Here is a 19,464-nt window from a genome sequence, read left to right on the forward strand (position 1 = left end):
GCTTTCTCTACATACATACAAGCGTTGGGCAGCTTGCAAGCCTCTGCCATTCTCGCTGTGTCTGTCCTGTGTGGCTGCTGCGAAGTGCGGAGGACTGAGTGAAGGACTGGCCTCTCTCGAGCAGAGAGGGGAGGAGGGAAATCGGCTGTGTTTATTACGCTGGCTTGACGCTGCTCTTAAGTCAAACGAGTCAGCAATATTATCAAAAGAGTGGACGCCGGCTCCATGTTTGTTTGTTGTTTTTTTCTGACTGGCCTCAGTGGCCTGCAGCACAGTTTATACGTCATGACCCCAGGCCACTCTCCTCCGCCCCCCGCCCGCTCCGCCCCACCCCACCCCCCAACATACCGGCTATTTGACGATTAGATTCCCACATGCGAGCGCTCAGGTGTGAAGGGAAATTCCGGGAAATGTCCGATATTGACTTACAGGTAATTTTCCGGTACGCATGTGGAAAAACGGCTATACATTGTAAGTAAACAAACAGATGTGACAGACTGTATACATCATAATCACCTGGAAGCGGTCAGAGGACGCTTGGCGACGTGAGCGCCGAGGATTCACTTCCTCCACCACAATCTGGTATGCACTGGGGGGGATAAAAATGCAATAAGAATTCTAGTATTACTTAATACAGTATATAGGTATTATCAGATTTCTGAATACAAAGGGGTTTGTATTTCTTAGTTATACTTCATTCATAGACTGTGTAGTTATGTTAACATAACAGAACACTGAGGGTTCAAGTCTGCGTCCTATTGTCTGCTAAACACTAATCCGTGCATCAGTGACTGATGCAGTGCAAAACAACCCTAAGCACTGATCCGTGCATCGACTGAGCGAGGTGAGCGCTATCATTCCTCATTGAGCTCACCTATTAAATCCACTTTAGTCATGAGGGGGGCGATGTAGATGACAGGGGAGAGACAGGCGAAGGGAGGATTTAGTCATGAGTGGGCCGATGTAGATGACAGGGGAGAGACAGGTGAAGGGTGAGGGGGGCGATGCAGATGACAGGGGAGAGACAGGTGAAGTCTTTAGTCATGAGGGGGGCGATGCAGATGACAGGGGAGAGACAGGTGAAGTCTTTAATCATGAGGGGGCGATGCAGATGACAGGGGAGAGACAGGTGAAGTCTTTAATCATGAGGGGGACAATGCAGATGACAGGGGAGAGACATGTGAAGTCTTTAGTCATGAGGGGGACAATGCAGATGACAGGGGAGAGACATGTGAAGTCTTTAGTCATGAGGGGGACAATGCAGATGACAGGGGAGAGACATGTGAAGTCTTTAGTCATGAGGGGGACAATGCAGATGACAGGGGAGAGACATGTGAAGTCTTTAGTAATGAGGGGGGCGATGCAGATGACAGGGGAGAGACATGTGAAGTCTTTAGTAATGAGGGGGGCGATGCAGATGACAGGGGAGAGACATGTGAAGTCTTTAGTCATGAGGGGGACAATGCAGATGACAGGGGAGAGACATGTGAAGTCTTTAGTCATGAGGGGGACCATGCAGATGACAGGGGAGAGACATGTGAAGTCTTTAGTCATGAGGGGGACAATGCAGATGACAGGGGAGAGACAGGTGAAGTCTTTAGTAATGAGGGGGGCGATGCAGATGACAGGGGAGAGACATGTGAAGTCTTTAGTCATGAGGGGGGCGATGCAGATGACAGGGGAGAGACAGGTGAAGTCTTTAGTCATGAGGGGGGCGATGCAGATGACAGGGGAGAGACATGTGAAGTCTTTAGTCATGAGGGGGACGATGCAGATGACAGGGGAGAGACATGTGAAGTCTTTAGTCATGAGGGGGACGATGCAGATGACAGGGGAGAGACAGGTGAAGGGAGGATTTAGTCATGAGGGGGACAATGCAGATGACAGGGGAGAGACATGTGAAGTCTTTAGTCATGAGGGGGCGATGCAGATGACAGGGGAGACACAGGTGAAGTCTTTAATCATGAGGGGGGCGATGCAGATGACAGGGGAGAGACATGTGAAGTCTTTAGTAATGAGGGGGGCGATGCAGATGACAGGGGAGAGACATGTGAAGTCTTTAGTCATGAGGGGGACGATGTAGATGACAGGGGAGAGACAGGTGAAGTCTTTAGTCATGAGGGGGCGATGCAGATGACAGGGGAGAGACAGGTGAAGTCTTTAGTCATGAGGGGGGGATGCAGATGACAGGGGAGAGACAGGTGAAGTCTTTAGTAATGAGGGGGGCGATGTAGATGACAGGGGAGAGACAGGTGAAGTCTTTAGTCATGAAGGGGCGATGCAGATGACAGGGGAGAGACATGTGAAGTCTTTAGTCATGAGGGGGCGATGCAGATGACAGGGGAGAGAAAGGTGAAGTCTTTAGTCATGAGGGGGGGGATGCAGATGACAGGGGAGAGACAGGTGAAGTCTTTAGTAATGAGGGGGGCGATGTAGATGACAGGGGAGAGACAGGTGAAGTCTTTAGTCATGAGGGGGGCGATGCAGATGACAGGGGAGAGAAAGGTGAAGTCTTTAGTCATGAGGGGGGGGATGCAGATGACAGGGGAGAGACAGGTGAAGTCTTTAGTAATGAGGGGGGGGATGCAGATGACAGGGGAGAGACATGTGAAGTCTTTAGTAATGAGGGGGGGGATGCAGATGACAGGGGAGAGACAGGTGAAGTCTTTAGTCATGAGGAGGGTGATGCAGATGACAGGGGAGATGACAGGGGAGATACAGGTGAAGTCTTTAGTCATGAGGGGGGCGATGCAGATGACAGGGGAGAGACAGGTGAAGTCTTTAGTCATGAGGGGGCGATGCAGATGACAGGGGAGATACAGGTGAAGTCTTTAATCATGAGGGGGGGGATGCAGATGACAGGGGAGAGACATGTGAAGTCTTTAGTCATGAGGGGGGCGATGCAGATGACAGGGGAGAGACAGGTGAAGTCTTTAGTCATGAGGGGGCAATGCAGATGACAGGGGAGATACAGGTGAAGTCTTTAATCATGAGGAGGGTGATGCAGATGACAGGGGAGATGACAGGGAGAGCCAGGTGAAGGGAGGATTTTTAGCCTTCAGACAACAGAGACGTGGCTTGTGAAAGAGGTAAACAGATATGGGAATGTGGTAGATTGACAGACGGCTCCTGCCACTTCCTGATTCCTGTTCCTCTGCTCCTCCTGTTCACCCCCTCTCGCCTCCTCTATCTCAGGTCTGCCAGCATGTTAGTACAGATGGACCCAAACCACATGCCCACTCACTCCACCCCCCGCCCACGCACACGCGCACACACACACACACACACACACACACACACACACACACACACACACACACACACACACACACACACACACAAAGAGAAAAGTCTGTAGGCCTGACTGCATGTATACGTGTCTGTATGTACTGGACGTGTCCGCCTATTACGTGTGCACTATATGTACATTATGTTTGTCAGTACAGTACAGTCTGTTAGTAATGTATGCATGTATACCTTATAGGGGCTCCTTTAGCCAGAATGGTGATTACTTATGATTGTGATACTATCCTGTGATTATCCATGTTACTCATGAGGATGTGTTATGTTTGCGTTTTAAGAAGATTCCTTTGCCATCCACTGAAATGTATCTTGGTCTCTTGGGTTGGGAGGACTCCTGAGCTACAGTGCAGCAGATATTGTAGATTCCTGTCTTTATCTCTTAGGGACATCCCTTTTTAATATGGAGGAGCCTCTATTTAGATCTAGCAATATTTAAGGTATGACGGCTACTGGCCTGATGTTATTTTCTCATGTGCTGTGAGGGCCCTTTCAAAAAAAAAAAAAAACTTAAAAAACAAAAAACTTAATACCTATATTATACAACATAATATTGTTTTTTGTAACATGCATGTGAATTTTATAGATAGGATATCAGTGGGTTAAATGTATTATACTGTTTTCACCGGGATGTGATGGTCATGTGACCACTGGGATACGGTGTATTTAAAGATGGCATCGTTGATTCATGTCTGAAGAAGAGCAGTAGCTTGAAATGTCATGTTGGGATGTTCAACAAATGAACTTAAGGGAGCTACAGTGTGCAGACATGTTTGTCTCTTTTCATACCTTATAGGCGCTCCTTTAGCCTGGGCAGGTTTGAGCAGGACAGTGATGGTTGTCGCCGTTTCATTCAGAAAGGCCTCAGCCCCATCATACTCTTCTAACGTAGGGGCTAGAGAGAGAGAGAGAGAGAGAGAGAGAGAGAGAGAGAGAGAGAGAGAGAGAGAGAGAGAGAGAGAATTTGAAGACATGCGTGGGGGGGGGGGGGGGGGGGGGGAGGGGGCAGAAAAAACTGAAGAGAATCCTATTGCTACATACCAGTCACACATATTAATGCAAAGTGGTCTCTAACGTGCACCATGCTCTTTAAACCTTTATTTTTTCTTACCTGAAATATTAGTAGTCACATTGAGCGTGGTTGCAGGACCAAACCCTTTGGAGGTGGATGCTCGTATTGAGAGCTGGTAGGTGACACCCGGGTGGAGCTGGGAGAACAGGTGATGGGTGGCGTTCGAGGGCAGAGACACCATGAGTCCCGGCCGCTGGAGAGGCACCGTAGGGTCAAACGAACGCACACCGCTGTAGCTGATCTGTAGAGGAGCAGAGATGGATTATCCAAAGTATGGATAAATCTTTAACAGGCTTCCTATGCTCTCTTGGATATCAAACTAAAGGACCTTTGATTGATTATCAAGGCATATTGGCATATTTTGGGACAAGACGTGACTGGTAAAAATTTGACATCAGAGAGGCCTCATTTTTCACTCATGATCTTATCAAATCAATACATAATTTAAAAACTGCTACAACACATGTATACAATATACATCGTGTGCTCAAGATGTGAGATGCTGCTAAAAAAAAACACAATCTTGAAAAGTTATCTTTTAATTAACCATAAGGCGTAAAAAAAGAAAACGTTTGACCCCTAATTAATTACTTGGTATCGGTATTCGGTATCGGCAAGTACCCAGATGTCAGTACTCATACTCAGCAAAAAAGTGGTATCGGGACATCCCCCGATTACAGCTCAAAATAATACCTCATATTGTATGATAACTCCATTGGGTTCAGCTGGTTCCTTCCAGTACAGGAGGATTCTGTCTTCAAATGGGGTGGCTCTTACTGACTGACTGGGAACTGGGCCTGGAACTGTTGAGACATGTACGCGCATGCACGCACACGCACACACACACACACGCGCACACGCATACACGCACACACGCACACACGCACACACACACACACACACACACACACACACAGACATGGACACACACAGTTATACAGTGTCGTAAAATCAACTGTAGCATTAGTGCGTTGATTAACTGATTGACAGAAAACTAATCAATGATCATTTTGATGGGGTAGAGCTAAGATTGTCTTGCCTTTTCTTTGTTTCATATTACAGTATTATAAAATGATCAATTTGTGTGTTTTTATTTTATTTTAATAAACACTGGGCTCTGCTAACTTGTAATGAGCATGAGAGAGCGTGAGTGAGTGAGTGAGTGAGTGTGTGTGTGTGTGTGTGTGTGTGTGTGTGTGTGTGTGTGTTGGGGAAGGGGGGGGGGGCACGTGGGTGTGTGTATCGCACCATCCTCATCAGTTTGTATGATAGTCTCATCACTCTCTTTCCGTCCCTCTGGATTGGTGAGAATCATCTTCAGACTGACGTTGGTGTAGGGTGGTAGGTTGCCGACCAGGTGGCGGGGTGCTGAATTCGGGGGGGGAAATAGACACGTTATTGTCAAATAATGATGTTTAATCTGTTCAAGTGTTATAATCATCCTCAGATTAACAGTAAAGTAGGGAGGCATGGTAACTATTGTTCTAGGGGTGCATGAAAAGGACAATATATCATATTGCTAATATTTTCATCGATATGACAACATTGTCTCATTTATAAAGTTTAAAGTTGCTTGTCTCTGAACACTTTCAGTATTACAGCTTATTGAGCTCATCATGTTATATAGTATTTCTGGACATGGATTTTGGTAATGAAAAAATTAATTTAAACATACCCATATTGCAGCCTTTACAAACTAAATATATTTTCATTGTTTCATCAGTATTAATCCCATGTATTTTTAGCAGTATAATAATAGTAGCAGTAATTGAGCAATGGTGACATCAAACATTAGGCCTATACCTTTAGGGTCCATGTCCAAACAGTCAGCCTTGCTGTGGTTATTGGCAGTCATATAATGGTAACAAATGGTGACGTTGAAGGTGTGACATCGAGTGATGTTGTAACCCAGTGATTCCCAGTCCACCGCTATCAGGCGAGACCTGGTCTCAGCAATCTTCAGCCTCTTCGGGGTCCGCATGGGTTCTACAGAGAGGGAGAGGAACACGGAGAGAGACAAGGTCAACCAAGATGCTTCTATAAAGAGGGAGAGGAACACGGAGAGAGACAAGGTCAACCAAGAGCAGTAGCGGCTGGTGCATTTTTGTCCAGGGAGGGCTATACCAAATATCGGCCTGGACGATGGGGTTGAAATCAATATGATAATCATAAGGATTCTTCTCAATATCAATATCATATGTTTCACGTATGCAAAATCAGTGTTCATCTCATTGAACTGAATGGTGATGTCAAACAAACCTTATATTTTCAAATAATATTTCTGCCATACCTCATTTGATCAGTTTTTAAGTAACATTTGCTTGTCATCATCAATTTAGACAGCAAAAATGTCACTATTAAAATAACTTCATATCATCACAATGATTCCACTGAAAGACAACAATAATAGGCTATTGAATTATCGTCCACTACAGCCCTAAATCAAGCAAGTAGTAACGGACGTTACTAGCTACTAGAAACGTCTGAAAAAGACAGAGTGTATTTTCTTCCTCTGTCTGTAGCCTGTTGTTTAATGGCGAGCTCAGGGTGATCTGGTCCAAGCTCTTTCACTCGATGCTTCTCCTGTAAAGTCCGTCTCTCAAACGGCGTCGTTTTGAGTGACTTCACAGAATTTTCTTTCTCCATTCTTGCAAAACGTCTTTTGTGTTTTATGGCAGTTGAAAACAAACTTCTTTGCTTCACGCGCGTGCTGCAAAGCCGTCGGCGTGGGACTGCTACTAGTGTTTATATATACTGCGTCGCTACCCATCTACGTAGCCTAGCCTACGTCACAGTCCTACGACACTCACTCTACCTGACCCCACCTCCACCTGGTCGCTAGATACGCGCGCCCAGAGCCCTCCCAAATCCCTTTGTTTTTGAGAGTGAACAGCGCATGTGCAACTACACAGATCCTGATCTGCACTGGTGGAAACCGGAAGTCCCCGGACGGCGTCCGTGGCAATTCGGTGCAAGAAAATATTGACCCAAAAACAGTAGCCTACACATGTAGATCATTATGAATCTACATATTTATTGCAGATTATATACTCACTATCTAATATTCACCTCGCTCATAAAAAAAATAGGTCTATATATTTAAGCAATATATCACGAGAGCAAGTGTGTTGTGGTGAATATATCCCGCTGATAAGCTGTTATCAGCGTTATAACAGCTTATCAGCGGGATATATTCCACAACACCACGCAGCTTGAGTGCTATATTGCTTTTATAAAACGGTTTCCAAGTATAATAATATAATAATAATAATACTATAAGTCCGACTGGCATTTTATTCTGATAGAGTCAGTTGAAACACTACTGTAAGGCGGGACCTCTAGCAAGAAGATAGACGTGCGGGTGATTTGATTGGATCGTTCTGGAGACTGAAGTCGACATTGGCCAATCCTGGCGCTTGCTGAGAGCTTTTGCAAAGCCCCACACCAGAGCCATATGCCGACACCAAGTAACGTTACGTCTTATTTAGAAATGCGGGGTTAAGAGTGAGGGCGCGCGAGAGAGGGGTTAAGACATTAGCCCGCGTCTATTCTTGTACAAAACATCATTTTCTGCAAAGTATTAGTAAAGTTATAAGCGAAGATCAATTCACAAGGATCTGAAAGCTGTCTCCGCCATTTTGTTTTTGAGGTACTTTTAGTAAGAGAGTTGCGCCATCATGCGTCCATAATGACTCATTGTAAGGACTAGTGACCCTCCATACAGCAGATCAGGAGAAAGCTGTTTGGCTCGAGCGCAGCGCTGCCTTTTAGTAAGAGAGTTGCCATGGTAACCAATAACCCATGGCCATGGGTTATTGAACTCGGTTACTGGAATTATACAATGGCTGTGAACCAATCAGATTGCTTGATTTGAGAGAGCCGTTTTATAAATATATATATATATATATATATATATATATATATATATATATATATATATATATATATATATAACGTTTTATTTTCCCCTCCATGTGGGTATAGGTGGGGCGGCGCCCTGGCGCCCTCTAGTGGCCGGCCGCCACTGACCAAGATGCTTCTATAAAGGGGGAGGGGAACACGGAGAGAGACAAGGTCAACCAAGATGGCGGGGATCAAGATTTATGACTTCAAGGTGCGTGGCGGCGACATTGCTGGGGTGAATAGCGATGTAGCGAGGACGTCACACACCCTACGTCCTCACTGTCAGGTGAAAAGAAGCAGCTGGCGACTGCACATGTATCGGAGGAAGAATGTGCTAGTCTACAACCCCAGATGGGCAGAGGGGGTGGAGCAACGAACGGGACAGGAGAAAAAAAACTTGATAAAAAAAAAAAAAAATCATTATTTGATGAACTTACATAAGTGAAAGGGCCACTTGTGAACTTTTGACCGACAAACAGATCTGCAAAGTTTCTCGGCATGAAATCATTGTTTTAGCCTCACCAGGAAGGACAAAAATGCCTGATGCCAAATGTGGGCCGATGGGAGCTAATAGTCAAATCTGTTGCTGTATTTTGTATTTCTGGCTTCATTCTATTTGCACACCTGACTGCCATATTGTATTGGAGCAGGGTGATCAAGTCAACTCTGGCAGATCAAAACAAGTGAGAACAACCTCATCCAAAACGTTCAGCCAGAGGCCACAGATTGTGTATACACAAATGGTTTGTGATTGAGTATGCAGGTGCCAAAAGAGAGTAAGAGTACTGAGTCAACGTTTTTACTCAAAAACACGCATCTCTGCTCCTCACTTCACCTCAATTCAAGCATTCTTAAAATGCAATAACTTCTAGAAGGTGTGTGTTTGGTTTGTACATCTTTTATGTGTATTCAGAGTTGTGATTGTCGATTTAATCTACCTATCTCCTCTCTTCACTGCCCTGGGCTCTAATTACTTTAACTGGCTCATTTAGCTGGATCGATAAAACACACACACACACACACACAGACACACACACACACACACACACACACACACACACACACACACGCTTCTCTCCTTCCTGCCTGCTCTAACTGAATTGAAATGTGTGGTTATCAGTACATGGAGGCACATTGCAGTACATTGTGTTATCAGTACATGGAGGCACATTGCAGTACATTATGTTATCAGTACATGGAGGCACATTGCAGTACATTGTGGTATCAGTACATGGAGGCACATTGCAGTACATTGTGTTATCAGTACATGGAGGCACATTGCAGTACATTGTGGTATCAGTACACGGAGGCACATTGCAGTACATTGTGGTATCAGTACATAGAGGCACATTGCAGTATATTATGTTATCAGTACATCGAGGCACATTGCAGTATATTATGTTATCAGTACATCGAGGCACATTGCAGTATATTATGTTATCAGTACATGGAGGCACATTGCGGTACATTGTGTTATCAGTACATGGAGGCACATTGCAGTACATTGTGGTATCAGTACATGGAGGCACATTGCAGTACATTGTGGTATCAGTACATGGAGGCACATTGCAGTACATTGTGGTATGAGTACATAGAGGCACATTGCGGTACATTGTGTTATCAGTACATGGAGGCACATTGCAGTACATTGTGGTATCAGTACATGGAGGCACATTGCAGTACATTGTGGTATCAGTACATAGAGGCACATTGCGGTACATTGTGTTATCAGTACATGGAGGCACATTGCGGTACATTGTGTTATCAGTACATAGAGGCACATTGCGGTACATTGTGTTATCAGTACATGGAGGTTGTGGTATCAGTACATGGAGGCACATTGCAGTATATTATGTTATCAGTACATCGAGGCACATTGCAGTATATTGTGTTATCAGTACATCGAGGCACATTGCAGTATATTATGTTATCAGTACATAGAGGCACATTGCAGTATATTATGTTATCAGTACATGGAGGCACATTGCAGTATATTATGTTATCAGTACATAGAGGCACATTGCAGTACATTATGTTATCAGTACATAGAGGCACATTGCAGTATATTATGTTATCAGTACATAGAGGCACATTGCAGTACATTATGTTATCAGTACATAGAGGCACATTGCAGTACATTATGTTATCAGTACATGGAGGCACATTGCAGTACATTATGTTATCAGTACATAGAGGCACATTGCAGTATATTATGTTATCAGTACATAGAGGCACATTGCAGTATATTATGTTATCAGTACATAGAGGCACATTGCAGTACATTATGTTATCAGTACATAGAGGCACATTGCAGTATATTATGTTATCAGTACATGGAGGCACATTGCAGCACATTGTGGTATCAGTACATGGAGGCACATTGCAGTACATTATGTTATCAGTACATGGAGGCACATTGCAGTACATTATGTTATCAGTACATAGAGGCACATTGCAGTATATTATGTTATCAGTACATGGAGGCACATTGCAGTACATTATGTTATCAGTACATGGAGGCACATTGCAGTATATTATGTTATCAGTACATAGAGGCACATTGCAGTATATTATGTTATCAGTACATGGAGGCACATTGCAGTACATTATGTTATCAGTACATGGAGGCACATTGCAGTACATTATGTTATCAGTACATAGAGGCACATTGCAGTATATTATGTTATCAGTACATAGAGGCACATTGCAGTATATTATGTTATCAGTACATAGAGGCACATTGCAGTACATTATGTTATCAGTACATAGAGGCACATTGCAGTATATTATGTTATCAGTACATAGAGGCACATTGCAGTACATTATGTTATCAGTACATGGAGGCACATTGCAGTACATTATGTTATCAGTACATAGAGGCACATTGCAGTATATTATGTTATCAGTACATAGAGGCACATTGCAGTATATTATGTTATCAGTACATAGAGGCACATTGCAGTACATTATGTTATCAGTACATAGAGGCACATTGCAGTATATTATGTTATCAGTACATGGAGGCACATTGCAGCACATTGTGGTATCAGTACATAGAGGCACATTGCAGTATATTATGTTATCAGTACATAGAGGCACATTGCAGTACATTATGTTATCAGTACATAGAGGCACATTGCAGTACATTATGTTATCAGTACATAGAGGCACATTGCAGTATATTATGTTATCAGTACATAGAGGCACATTGCAGTACATTATGTTATCAGTACATAGAGGCACATTGCAGTACATTATGTTATCAGTACATAGAGGCACATTGCAGTATATTATGTTATCAGTACATAGAGGCACATTGCAGTACATTATGTTATCAGTACATGGAGGCACATTGTGGTATCAGTACATGGAGGCACATTGCAGTATATTATGTTATCAGTACATAGAGGCACATTGCAGTACATTATGTTATCAGTACATGGAGGCACATTGTGGTATCAGTACATGGAGGCACATTGCAGTATATTATGTTATCAGTACATGGAGCCACATTGCAGTATATTATGTTATCAGTACATGGAGCCACATTGCAGTACATTGTGGTATCAGTACATGGAGGCACATTGTGGTATCAGTACATAGAGGCACATTGCAGTATATTATGTTATCAGTACATGGAGGCACATTGCAGCACATCGTGCCGGGGATGTTTACCTATTAGGGCGTGTGTCCACATAGCGCCTGCCAGCGTCTTCATGGCATGGAAAAGGCGCTGCCTGGAGCGCTTTGGGTGAGGAGAAGCGGATGATAACGCCTGCTGCTAGCTTAGCAGCTGCACTAACCACCTGGTTAACGTAACGTTAGCACTTCTAGCAGTAATGTCTCTAACAATACAGTGTTGTAGAACAAGCAAGGCTTACCAGATAGCAGATATTTACAATACATTGCTGGGTATAATCCATACTGTCTTTATGATCGCTATTACAGTAACATAAATTCAATTATTACCCTACAATGTGCTATTTCTCCATCGCCCAGATGGAAAAAGCAGTTCAAATCACGCTTTTGCAGTTCAAATCACGCTTTTCTGAAAAGTTGAACATTTCTTAGCTTTTGAAAAAGATGAGCCCGTTACAGCCTCTGAAAGACAGTAATGTCAGGATGTGGGTGGGCGTTTCCTACTCTATCGACAGGGCCTCTGTTACCCTGTTGAGAGAAAATATCATGCTATCTTTACCTGGATCTTTTCATGGATGTGAATAACTGTTGTTTAGCTATCAAATAGTTAAATGCTATTTTTGTCTTTGGTGTCGTTCGGCATCATTGGACAACTCTTCACAGAGTGATAGCCATGATATCACCTGTTGATGTTTCTTCCTCTGTCTTTCTGTCTGTCTCTCTGCATCACCCACCTGCTTCCTCCTGTCTTCCCAGGATTTTAATCAAAAACACCTCACCTTAAATAGACACTAGTCTCTCTCTCCCTCACCCCTTTCTCTCTCTATCCCCCTTTGTCTCTCCCTCCCTCACCCCTTTCTCTCTCTGCCTCATCCCCTTTGTCTCTCTCTCCCTCCCTCACCCCTTTCTCTCTCTATCCCCCTTTGTCTCTCCCTCCCTCACCCCTTTCTCTCTCTGCCTCACCCCCGTTGTCTCTCTCCCTCCCTCACCCCTTTCTCTCCCTCCCTCTCCCCCTTTGTCTCTCTCTCCCTCCCTCTCCCACTTTGTCTCTCTCCCTCCCTCTCCCCCTTTGTCTCTCTCTCCCTCCCTCTCTCCCTTTGTCTCTCTCTCCCTCCCTCTCCCCCTTTGTCTCTCTCCCTCCCTCACCCCCTTTCTCTCTCCCTCCCTCACCCCTTTCTCTCTCGCACTCTCTCTCTCTCTCACCCCTCTCTCCCTCCCTCACCCCCTTCCTCACCCCATGTCTCTCTCTCTCCCTCCCTCACCCCCTTTCTCTTTCTCTCCCTCCCTCCCTCACCACCTTTCTCTCTCTCCCTCACCCCCTTTCTCTCTCTCCCGCACCCCCTTTGTCTCTCTCTCTCTCTCCCTCCTCACCCCCTTTGTCTCTCTCTCTCTCCCTCCCTCACCCCCTTTGTCTCTCTCTCTCTCTCCCTCCTCACCCCCTTTGTCTCTCTCTCTCTCCCTCCCTCACCCCCTTTGTCTCTCTCTCTCTCTCTCTCCCTCACCCCCTTTGTCTCTCTGTCTGTATCTCTCTTCGGGCTTCTCTCTCAAGGGAGAAAACACAAGGACACAAACTTGTCGCTTCTTCTGACAAGCCATTATCTGCCTGTCACTCACACAAACACACACACACACACACACACGCATGCACGCGCGCACACACACAATCAAACACAAAAACACAAACACGTCAGGTTGTGACAAAATCAAGATTAAATCTGGCCCGTGTGTGTGTGTGTGTGTGTGTGTGTGTATGTGCACACGCATAGTGTGTGTGAGAGAGAAACCAATGTGCACGGCTCAATAAAACTTCTCATAAGATTGCATCGTCAAGGGTAAACCCATATCTCTCTCTCTCTCTCTCTCTCTCACACACACACACACACACACACACACACACACACACACACACACACACACACACACACAGAGCTGTAAGCTGAAATACAAACATGTGTGCTAAGTCATTTAGATGTAAATAGCAGGCTGATGTAGACATATATGAGAGACAGAAAGAGAGAGGGAAGGGAAGGAAGTGAACACACCTGTGCAGGTGATTTTGTGTGTGTGTGTGTGTGTGTGTGTGTGTGTGTGTGTGTGTGTGTGTGTGTGTGCGCGCGTGCGTGTGTGTGTTAATAGCTGAGGGGTCAGAGCATTTCATTTCTGCTTCAACCTGTTATTGGATGGTTGACATTTAAATAGAGAGAGTGAGACACTGCTTTCTTAGCCTGTCTCTCTCTCTCTCCCTTTCCTGTCTCTTCCTCGCTTGCTGTTGTCTCTCCCCCTCCCTGTCTCTCTCCCTGTTCAAATCAATACTTGTGATCCTCACCATAAACCTAGCTATTAGGTAAAGCCCCCCCCCCCCACACACACACACACACACACAGGTAGGGCAGCGTAATAAATTGTATTGATTTCAGGGTCTCTAGATGCTAACACTGCTTCACACACTGAGATGGTTTTCAACTTGGAATTAAAACAAAATATACGACTGGCTGCCTGTCACACACCCACACCCACCCATCCACCCACCCACCCACCCCCACACACACACACACATTTCAAAGTCCCATTCCCCTTCTGACCCATAATGCATTGATGCTTATCTCTGTCTATTTATTGCCAGAAGTGAGAGGGAGGGGGAGGTGAGAATGTAGAGAGAGAATGAGTCAGAAAATGGGAAAAGAAAGAAAGAAAGAAAGAAAGAAAGAAAGAAAGAAAGAAAGAAAGAAAGAAAGAAAGAAAGAAAGAAAGAAAGAAAGCTCGGTGCAAGGACAGGAGAGAGAGCAGAATGGGAATGGAGGAAAGATGATTGTAAAAATGAACCAATGTGTAGAAAATGAAAGTGGGGCTAGAGGGAGGAAGGGGGAAAAAGGAGGTGAAAGAGAGGAGTGACAGGAAGATGAGAGAGACAGAGAGAGAGACAGAGAGAGAGACAGAGAGAGAGACAGAGAGAGACACAGAGAGAGAGAGAGAGGGAGAGAGAGGAGAAAGGATAACCAGGTTGGAAGGTGGCCAAAGTCGTGCGGGAGCAGCTCCAACGGTAAGCCACAGAGACGGCCTTGTCCCGCTCCCCGGCCTTCCCGGGCAGACAGACAAACGGCTGTCTGCACGTTGGAACTAAAAGGCTTTGTTCTCCACACATAGAGCTTTGAAAACAACAACAATGGCAATAAACAGCAACAACAATAACAGGCAGGACAAGGCTTCATATCAGCACAATCCAGAGGCCGGGATTAAAGAAGGGGAAACAAAAGCAGAGGAAATTAAATGTAATGAAACAAGACTCCCCTATAAGGGCTGAACCAACTCCAGCCCTCGACAGAACCCAGAAGAAAGAACAAAGACAACAGAACAGGGAGAGGGTAAGACCAGAGAAGGAGAAAGGAGACAAGAGGAGAAGGAGAGAGGGTAAGACCAGAGAGGGAGAGGGAGAAAGGAGACAAGAGGAGAAGGAGAGAGCATAGCCTCTAGGCTCTGGAATAGCCCCCCCCTCCACATTAGATCAGCCCAGAGCCTAGAGGCTTTCAAATCCCTGCTCAAAACGCACCTTTTCTCCCTGGCCTTCGACCTGAGTTGAGCCTGCCTCCTGGCAACCTACAGTACATTGTCTGTTAGTCTTGGTTTATTTTATTATTTGTATCTGTTGCACCTTGTATTACCTTGCTCTGTAGCAGTTGTATTTGTACTTGTTGTTTTCCATATTTTAGTGTTTTTATCTGTGAAGCAGTTTGGTCGGCTTTTAGTCGTTGTAAACGTGCTCTATAAATAAAGTTGACTTGACTTGAGGGTAAGACCAGAGGGAGAGAGAGAAAGGAGACAAGAGAAGGAGAGAGGGTAAGACCAGAGGGAGGGAGAGAAAGGAGACAAGAGGAGAAGGAGAGAGGGTAAGACCAGAGGGAGAGAGAGAAAGGAGACAAGAGGAGAAGGAGAGAGGGTAAGACCAGAGGGAGAGAAAGGAGACAAGATGAGAAGGAGAGAGGGTAAGACCAGAGGGAGAGAGAGAAAGGAGACAAGAGGAGAAGGAGAGAGGGTAAGTCAAGAGGGACATAAAGGAGACAAGAGGAGAAGGAGAGAGGGTAAGACGAGAGGGAGAGAAAGGAGACAAGAGAAGGAGAGAGGGTAAGACGAGAGGGAGAGAAAGGAGACAAGAGAAGGAGAGAGGGTAAGACAAGACGGAGAGAAAGGAGACAAGAGAAGGAGAGAGAGTAAGACGAGAGGGAGAGAAAGGAGACAAGAGGAGAAGGAGAGAGGGTAAGACGAGAGGGAGAGAAAGGAGACAAGAGAAGGAGAGAGGGTAAGACGAGAGGGAGAGAAAGGAGACAAGAGAAGGAGAGAGGGTAAGACAAGAGGGAGAGAAAGGAGACAAGAGAAGTAGAGAGGGTAAGACAAGAGGGAGAGAAAGGAGACAAGAGGAGAAGAGAGGGTAAGACGAGAGGGAGAGAAAGGAGACAAGAGAAGGAGGGTAAGACAAGAGGGAGAGAAAGGAGACAAGAGAAGGAGAGAGGGTAAGACAAGAGGGAGAGAAAAGAGACAAGAGAAGGAGAGAGGGTAAGACGAGAGGGAGAGAAAGGAGACAAGAGAAGGAGAGAGGGTAAGACGAGAGGGAGAGAAAGGAGACAATAGAAGGAGAGAGGGTAAGACAAGAGGGAGAGAAAGGAGACAAGAGAAGGAGAGAGGGTAAGACGAGAGGGAGAGAAAGGAGACAAGAGAAGGAGAGAGGGTAAGACAAGAGGGAGAGAAAAGAGACAAGAGAAGGAGAGAGGGTAAGACGAGAGGGAGAGAAAGGAGACAAGAGAAGGAGAGAGGGTAAGACGAGAGGGAGAGAAAGGAGACAAGAGAAGGAGAGAGGGTAAGACGAGAGGGAGAGAAAGGAGACAAGAGAAGGAGAGAGGGTAAGGGGGGAAGTGACAAGAGACATGGCCAAATCCAAGTTAATCTCTCCAATTAGTCCCTGCTAATCCTTCCACTGTCATGAGGAAGACAAATGGAAGTGAGGGAATATGCCAACAGAAGAAAAAAAAAGGGGGGGGGGGGGGGGGACGGTGAGAGAAAAAAGCGTGCCAAAAATCACTCTCAGGAGCAGAGCGTTTTGTGTGTGTGAGGTTTTGGACTTGCTGATTTGGTCATTTCTTATTTCTCATTGATGTTTGTGCTTCAAACTAGACGACGCAGTTAAATATGGATGTTGCACAAGTTGCTCAAAATAATGGAGGACCCTACAGACGCCCTACACAACCTACTGGCTGGACAACAGTGTGTTTTCAGTCAGAGGCTCCGCTCCGTCAGCTCCCCTGCAGTAAAGACCGTTACAGGAGGTATTTTGTGCCCATACTGTATATAATAACTCCCCTACATGCAGAGAGAGGAGACTCCTCTGCCTCTCTCCTCCCCTCCTGGAAAGAAACTCACATTTCTAATGCACATTGCACACTTTGTCCACATTGCACATTCTTGCAGTGTACAGTCATAGTAATAGCATTATATAATATAATATGCTCTAGGGCAGTGGTTCTCAGGGGTCCGTGGCACTTTGCCAGGGGGTCCGCAAAAAGTTTTCAGGTAATTTGATTTTTCATTTTTTTTTATTAAAAAAAGAAAAAAAATGCTACATGTTACTTATTCCTTCTCAAACTACTTCCTACATGGTGCTAGTCTATCAAAATATCTTGGCTGTCATTGATTGTGTTGCATAGTGGTTTTCTGTACTGTTGACAAATTGTGATATTGTAAGTCGCTTTGGACAAAACAAAAGCGTCTGCTAAATGACGTAATGTAATGTAAAAAAATATATACAGTATATATATATTTTGCAAAATCTTCATAGTTCAACGAAAATAGTTTATGCTTTAAATCTAAAATGGTTCATGGATTACATTCTAGTAACAAACCTATCGAATTAAAAGTCAAGCAAGTTACCATGGAAACAATTAAGCTTAGCCCAAAATCACAAATCAGAATGAGGGGGTCCCCGTTATATTTTCTATCTTGTAAGGGGTCCTTGGCTGAAAAACATTTGAGAACCTCTGCTCTAGGGGACAGTTCCGGAAAAATGCAAGAGAGCTAGTAGTTGTGTAAATATGTATTTGTTGTGTGTGTTTTTTTGTTTTGTTCTCACCGACACCTACCTCTTTGTGTTTTTTTTATATAAGTTATGTTGTGTTACTGTCATTGAGGTTACTGCTGCTGTAACGCCAGAATTTCCCTCCGGGGATAAATAAAGTACTCTTATCTCAGTTCATCCTTGAATCCAACTGGACGGTTGAGCCAAATTTGAAACAATTCCATCAAAGCGTTCCTGAGATATTGCGTTGAGATGTCTCTCAATTTTACTTCAATTCAAATAGCTTTATTGGCATGAACGAAAGCATGTTATTGCCAAAGCAGTTTACAGAAGATTTACGTTACATAATTACATTAAATACATAGGTGTCACATAATGCAAGTTCTAATGTATTTATTTATTTAAGTTAAGTTATCCTTTATTTATCCCCATGGGGAAATTCATCCTCTGCATTTGACCCATCCTCTACTAGGAACCTTCCTAGAACTAGGAGCAGTGGGCAGCCGTTGTGCAGCGCCCGGGGATTTATTTACCGGTATTTATTTATTTTTAACCTTTTACTTATTATACTGATGCAGTCCATTCTTTGATTGCTATACAATAATGCAATACAATTTTATACAATTACTTATTAACATATCATTTGGGGATCTTATAGTGGTTGTATCATATTTACAGTAGCTGCTAGAGGAGATGCTGTCCGTTCACCCAGGAGAACTGCTTTCTCCTCTGGGGTTAATATTAAGAAGTATAATCTCTCTCTACCTGTCTCTCTGCATCTTTGTCTGTCTCTCTACCTGTCTCTCTGCATCTGTCTGTCTCTCTGCATCTGTCTGTCTCTCTACCTGTCTCTCTGCATCTCTGTCTGTCTCTCTACCTGTCTCTCTGCATCTGTCTGTCTCTCTGCATCTGTCTGTCTCTCTGCATCTGTCTGTCTCTCTACCTGTCTCTCTGCATCTGTCTGTCTCTCTGCATCTGTCTGTCTCTCTACCTGTCTCTCTGCATCTGTCTGTCTCTCTACCTGTTTCTCTGCATCTGTCTGTCTCTCTACCTGTCTCTCTGCATCTGTCTGTCTCTCTACCTGTCTCTCTGCATCTGTCTGTCTCTCTGCATCTGTCTGTCTCTCTGCATCTGTCTGTCTCTCTACCTGTCTCTCTGCATCTGTCTGTCTCTCTGCATCTGTCTGTCTCTCTACCTGTCTCTCTGCATCTGTCTGTCTCTCTACCTGTTTCTCTGCATCTGTCTGTCTCTCTACCTGTTTCTCTGCATCTGTCTGTCTCTCTACCTGTCTCTCTGCATCTGTCTGTCTCTCTACCTGTCTCTCTGCATCTGTCTGTCTCTCTACCTGTCTCTCTGCACCTCTGTCTGTCTCTCTGCATCTCTGTCTGTCTCTCTACCTGTCTCTCTGCACCTCTGTCTGTCTCTCTGCATCTCTGTCTGTCTCTCTACCTGTCTCTCTGCACCTCTGTCTGTCTCTCTGCATCTCTGT

The 19,464-nt window shown here is 44.7% G+C and overlaps 1 protein-coding gene across 2 annotated transcripts in view; it reads right to left on the reverse strand.

Annotated features, from left to right (window-relative positions):
• Positions 1 to 19,464, reverse strand: part of ptprk (protein tyrosine phosphatase receptor type K) — a 190,410-nt gene that overhangs the window by 42,690 nt on the left and 128,256 nt on the right. For both annotated transcript variants that reach the window (XM_083643454.1, XM_083643453.1), the window contains exons 11-16: positions 6,176 to 6,358; positions 5,621 to 5,740; positions 5,066 to 5,175; positions 4,412 to 4,613; positions 4,090 to 4,195; positions 517 to 589 (exon numbers count right to left, since the gene is read on the reverse strand). In XM_083643454.1, the coding sequence (XP_083499580.1) occupies positions 517 to 589; positions 4,090 to 4,195; positions 4,412 to 4,613; positions 5,066 to 5,175; positions 5,621 to 5,740; positions 6,176 to 6,358 (794 nt within the window). The remainder of the gene's footprint in view (positions 1 to 516; positions 590 to 4,089; positions 4,196 to 4,411; positions 4,614 to 5,065; positions 5,176 to 5,620; positions 5,741 to 6,175; positions 6,359 to 19,464) is intronic.

Source organism: Poromitra crassiceps (genome assembly GCF_964638095.1).
Source record: "Poromitra crassiceps genome assembly, chromosome: 9".
In the NCBI taxonomy this organism is placed as follows: Eukaryota; Metazoa; Chordata; class Actinopteri; order Beryciformes; family Melamphaidae; genus Poromitra; species Poromitra crassiceps.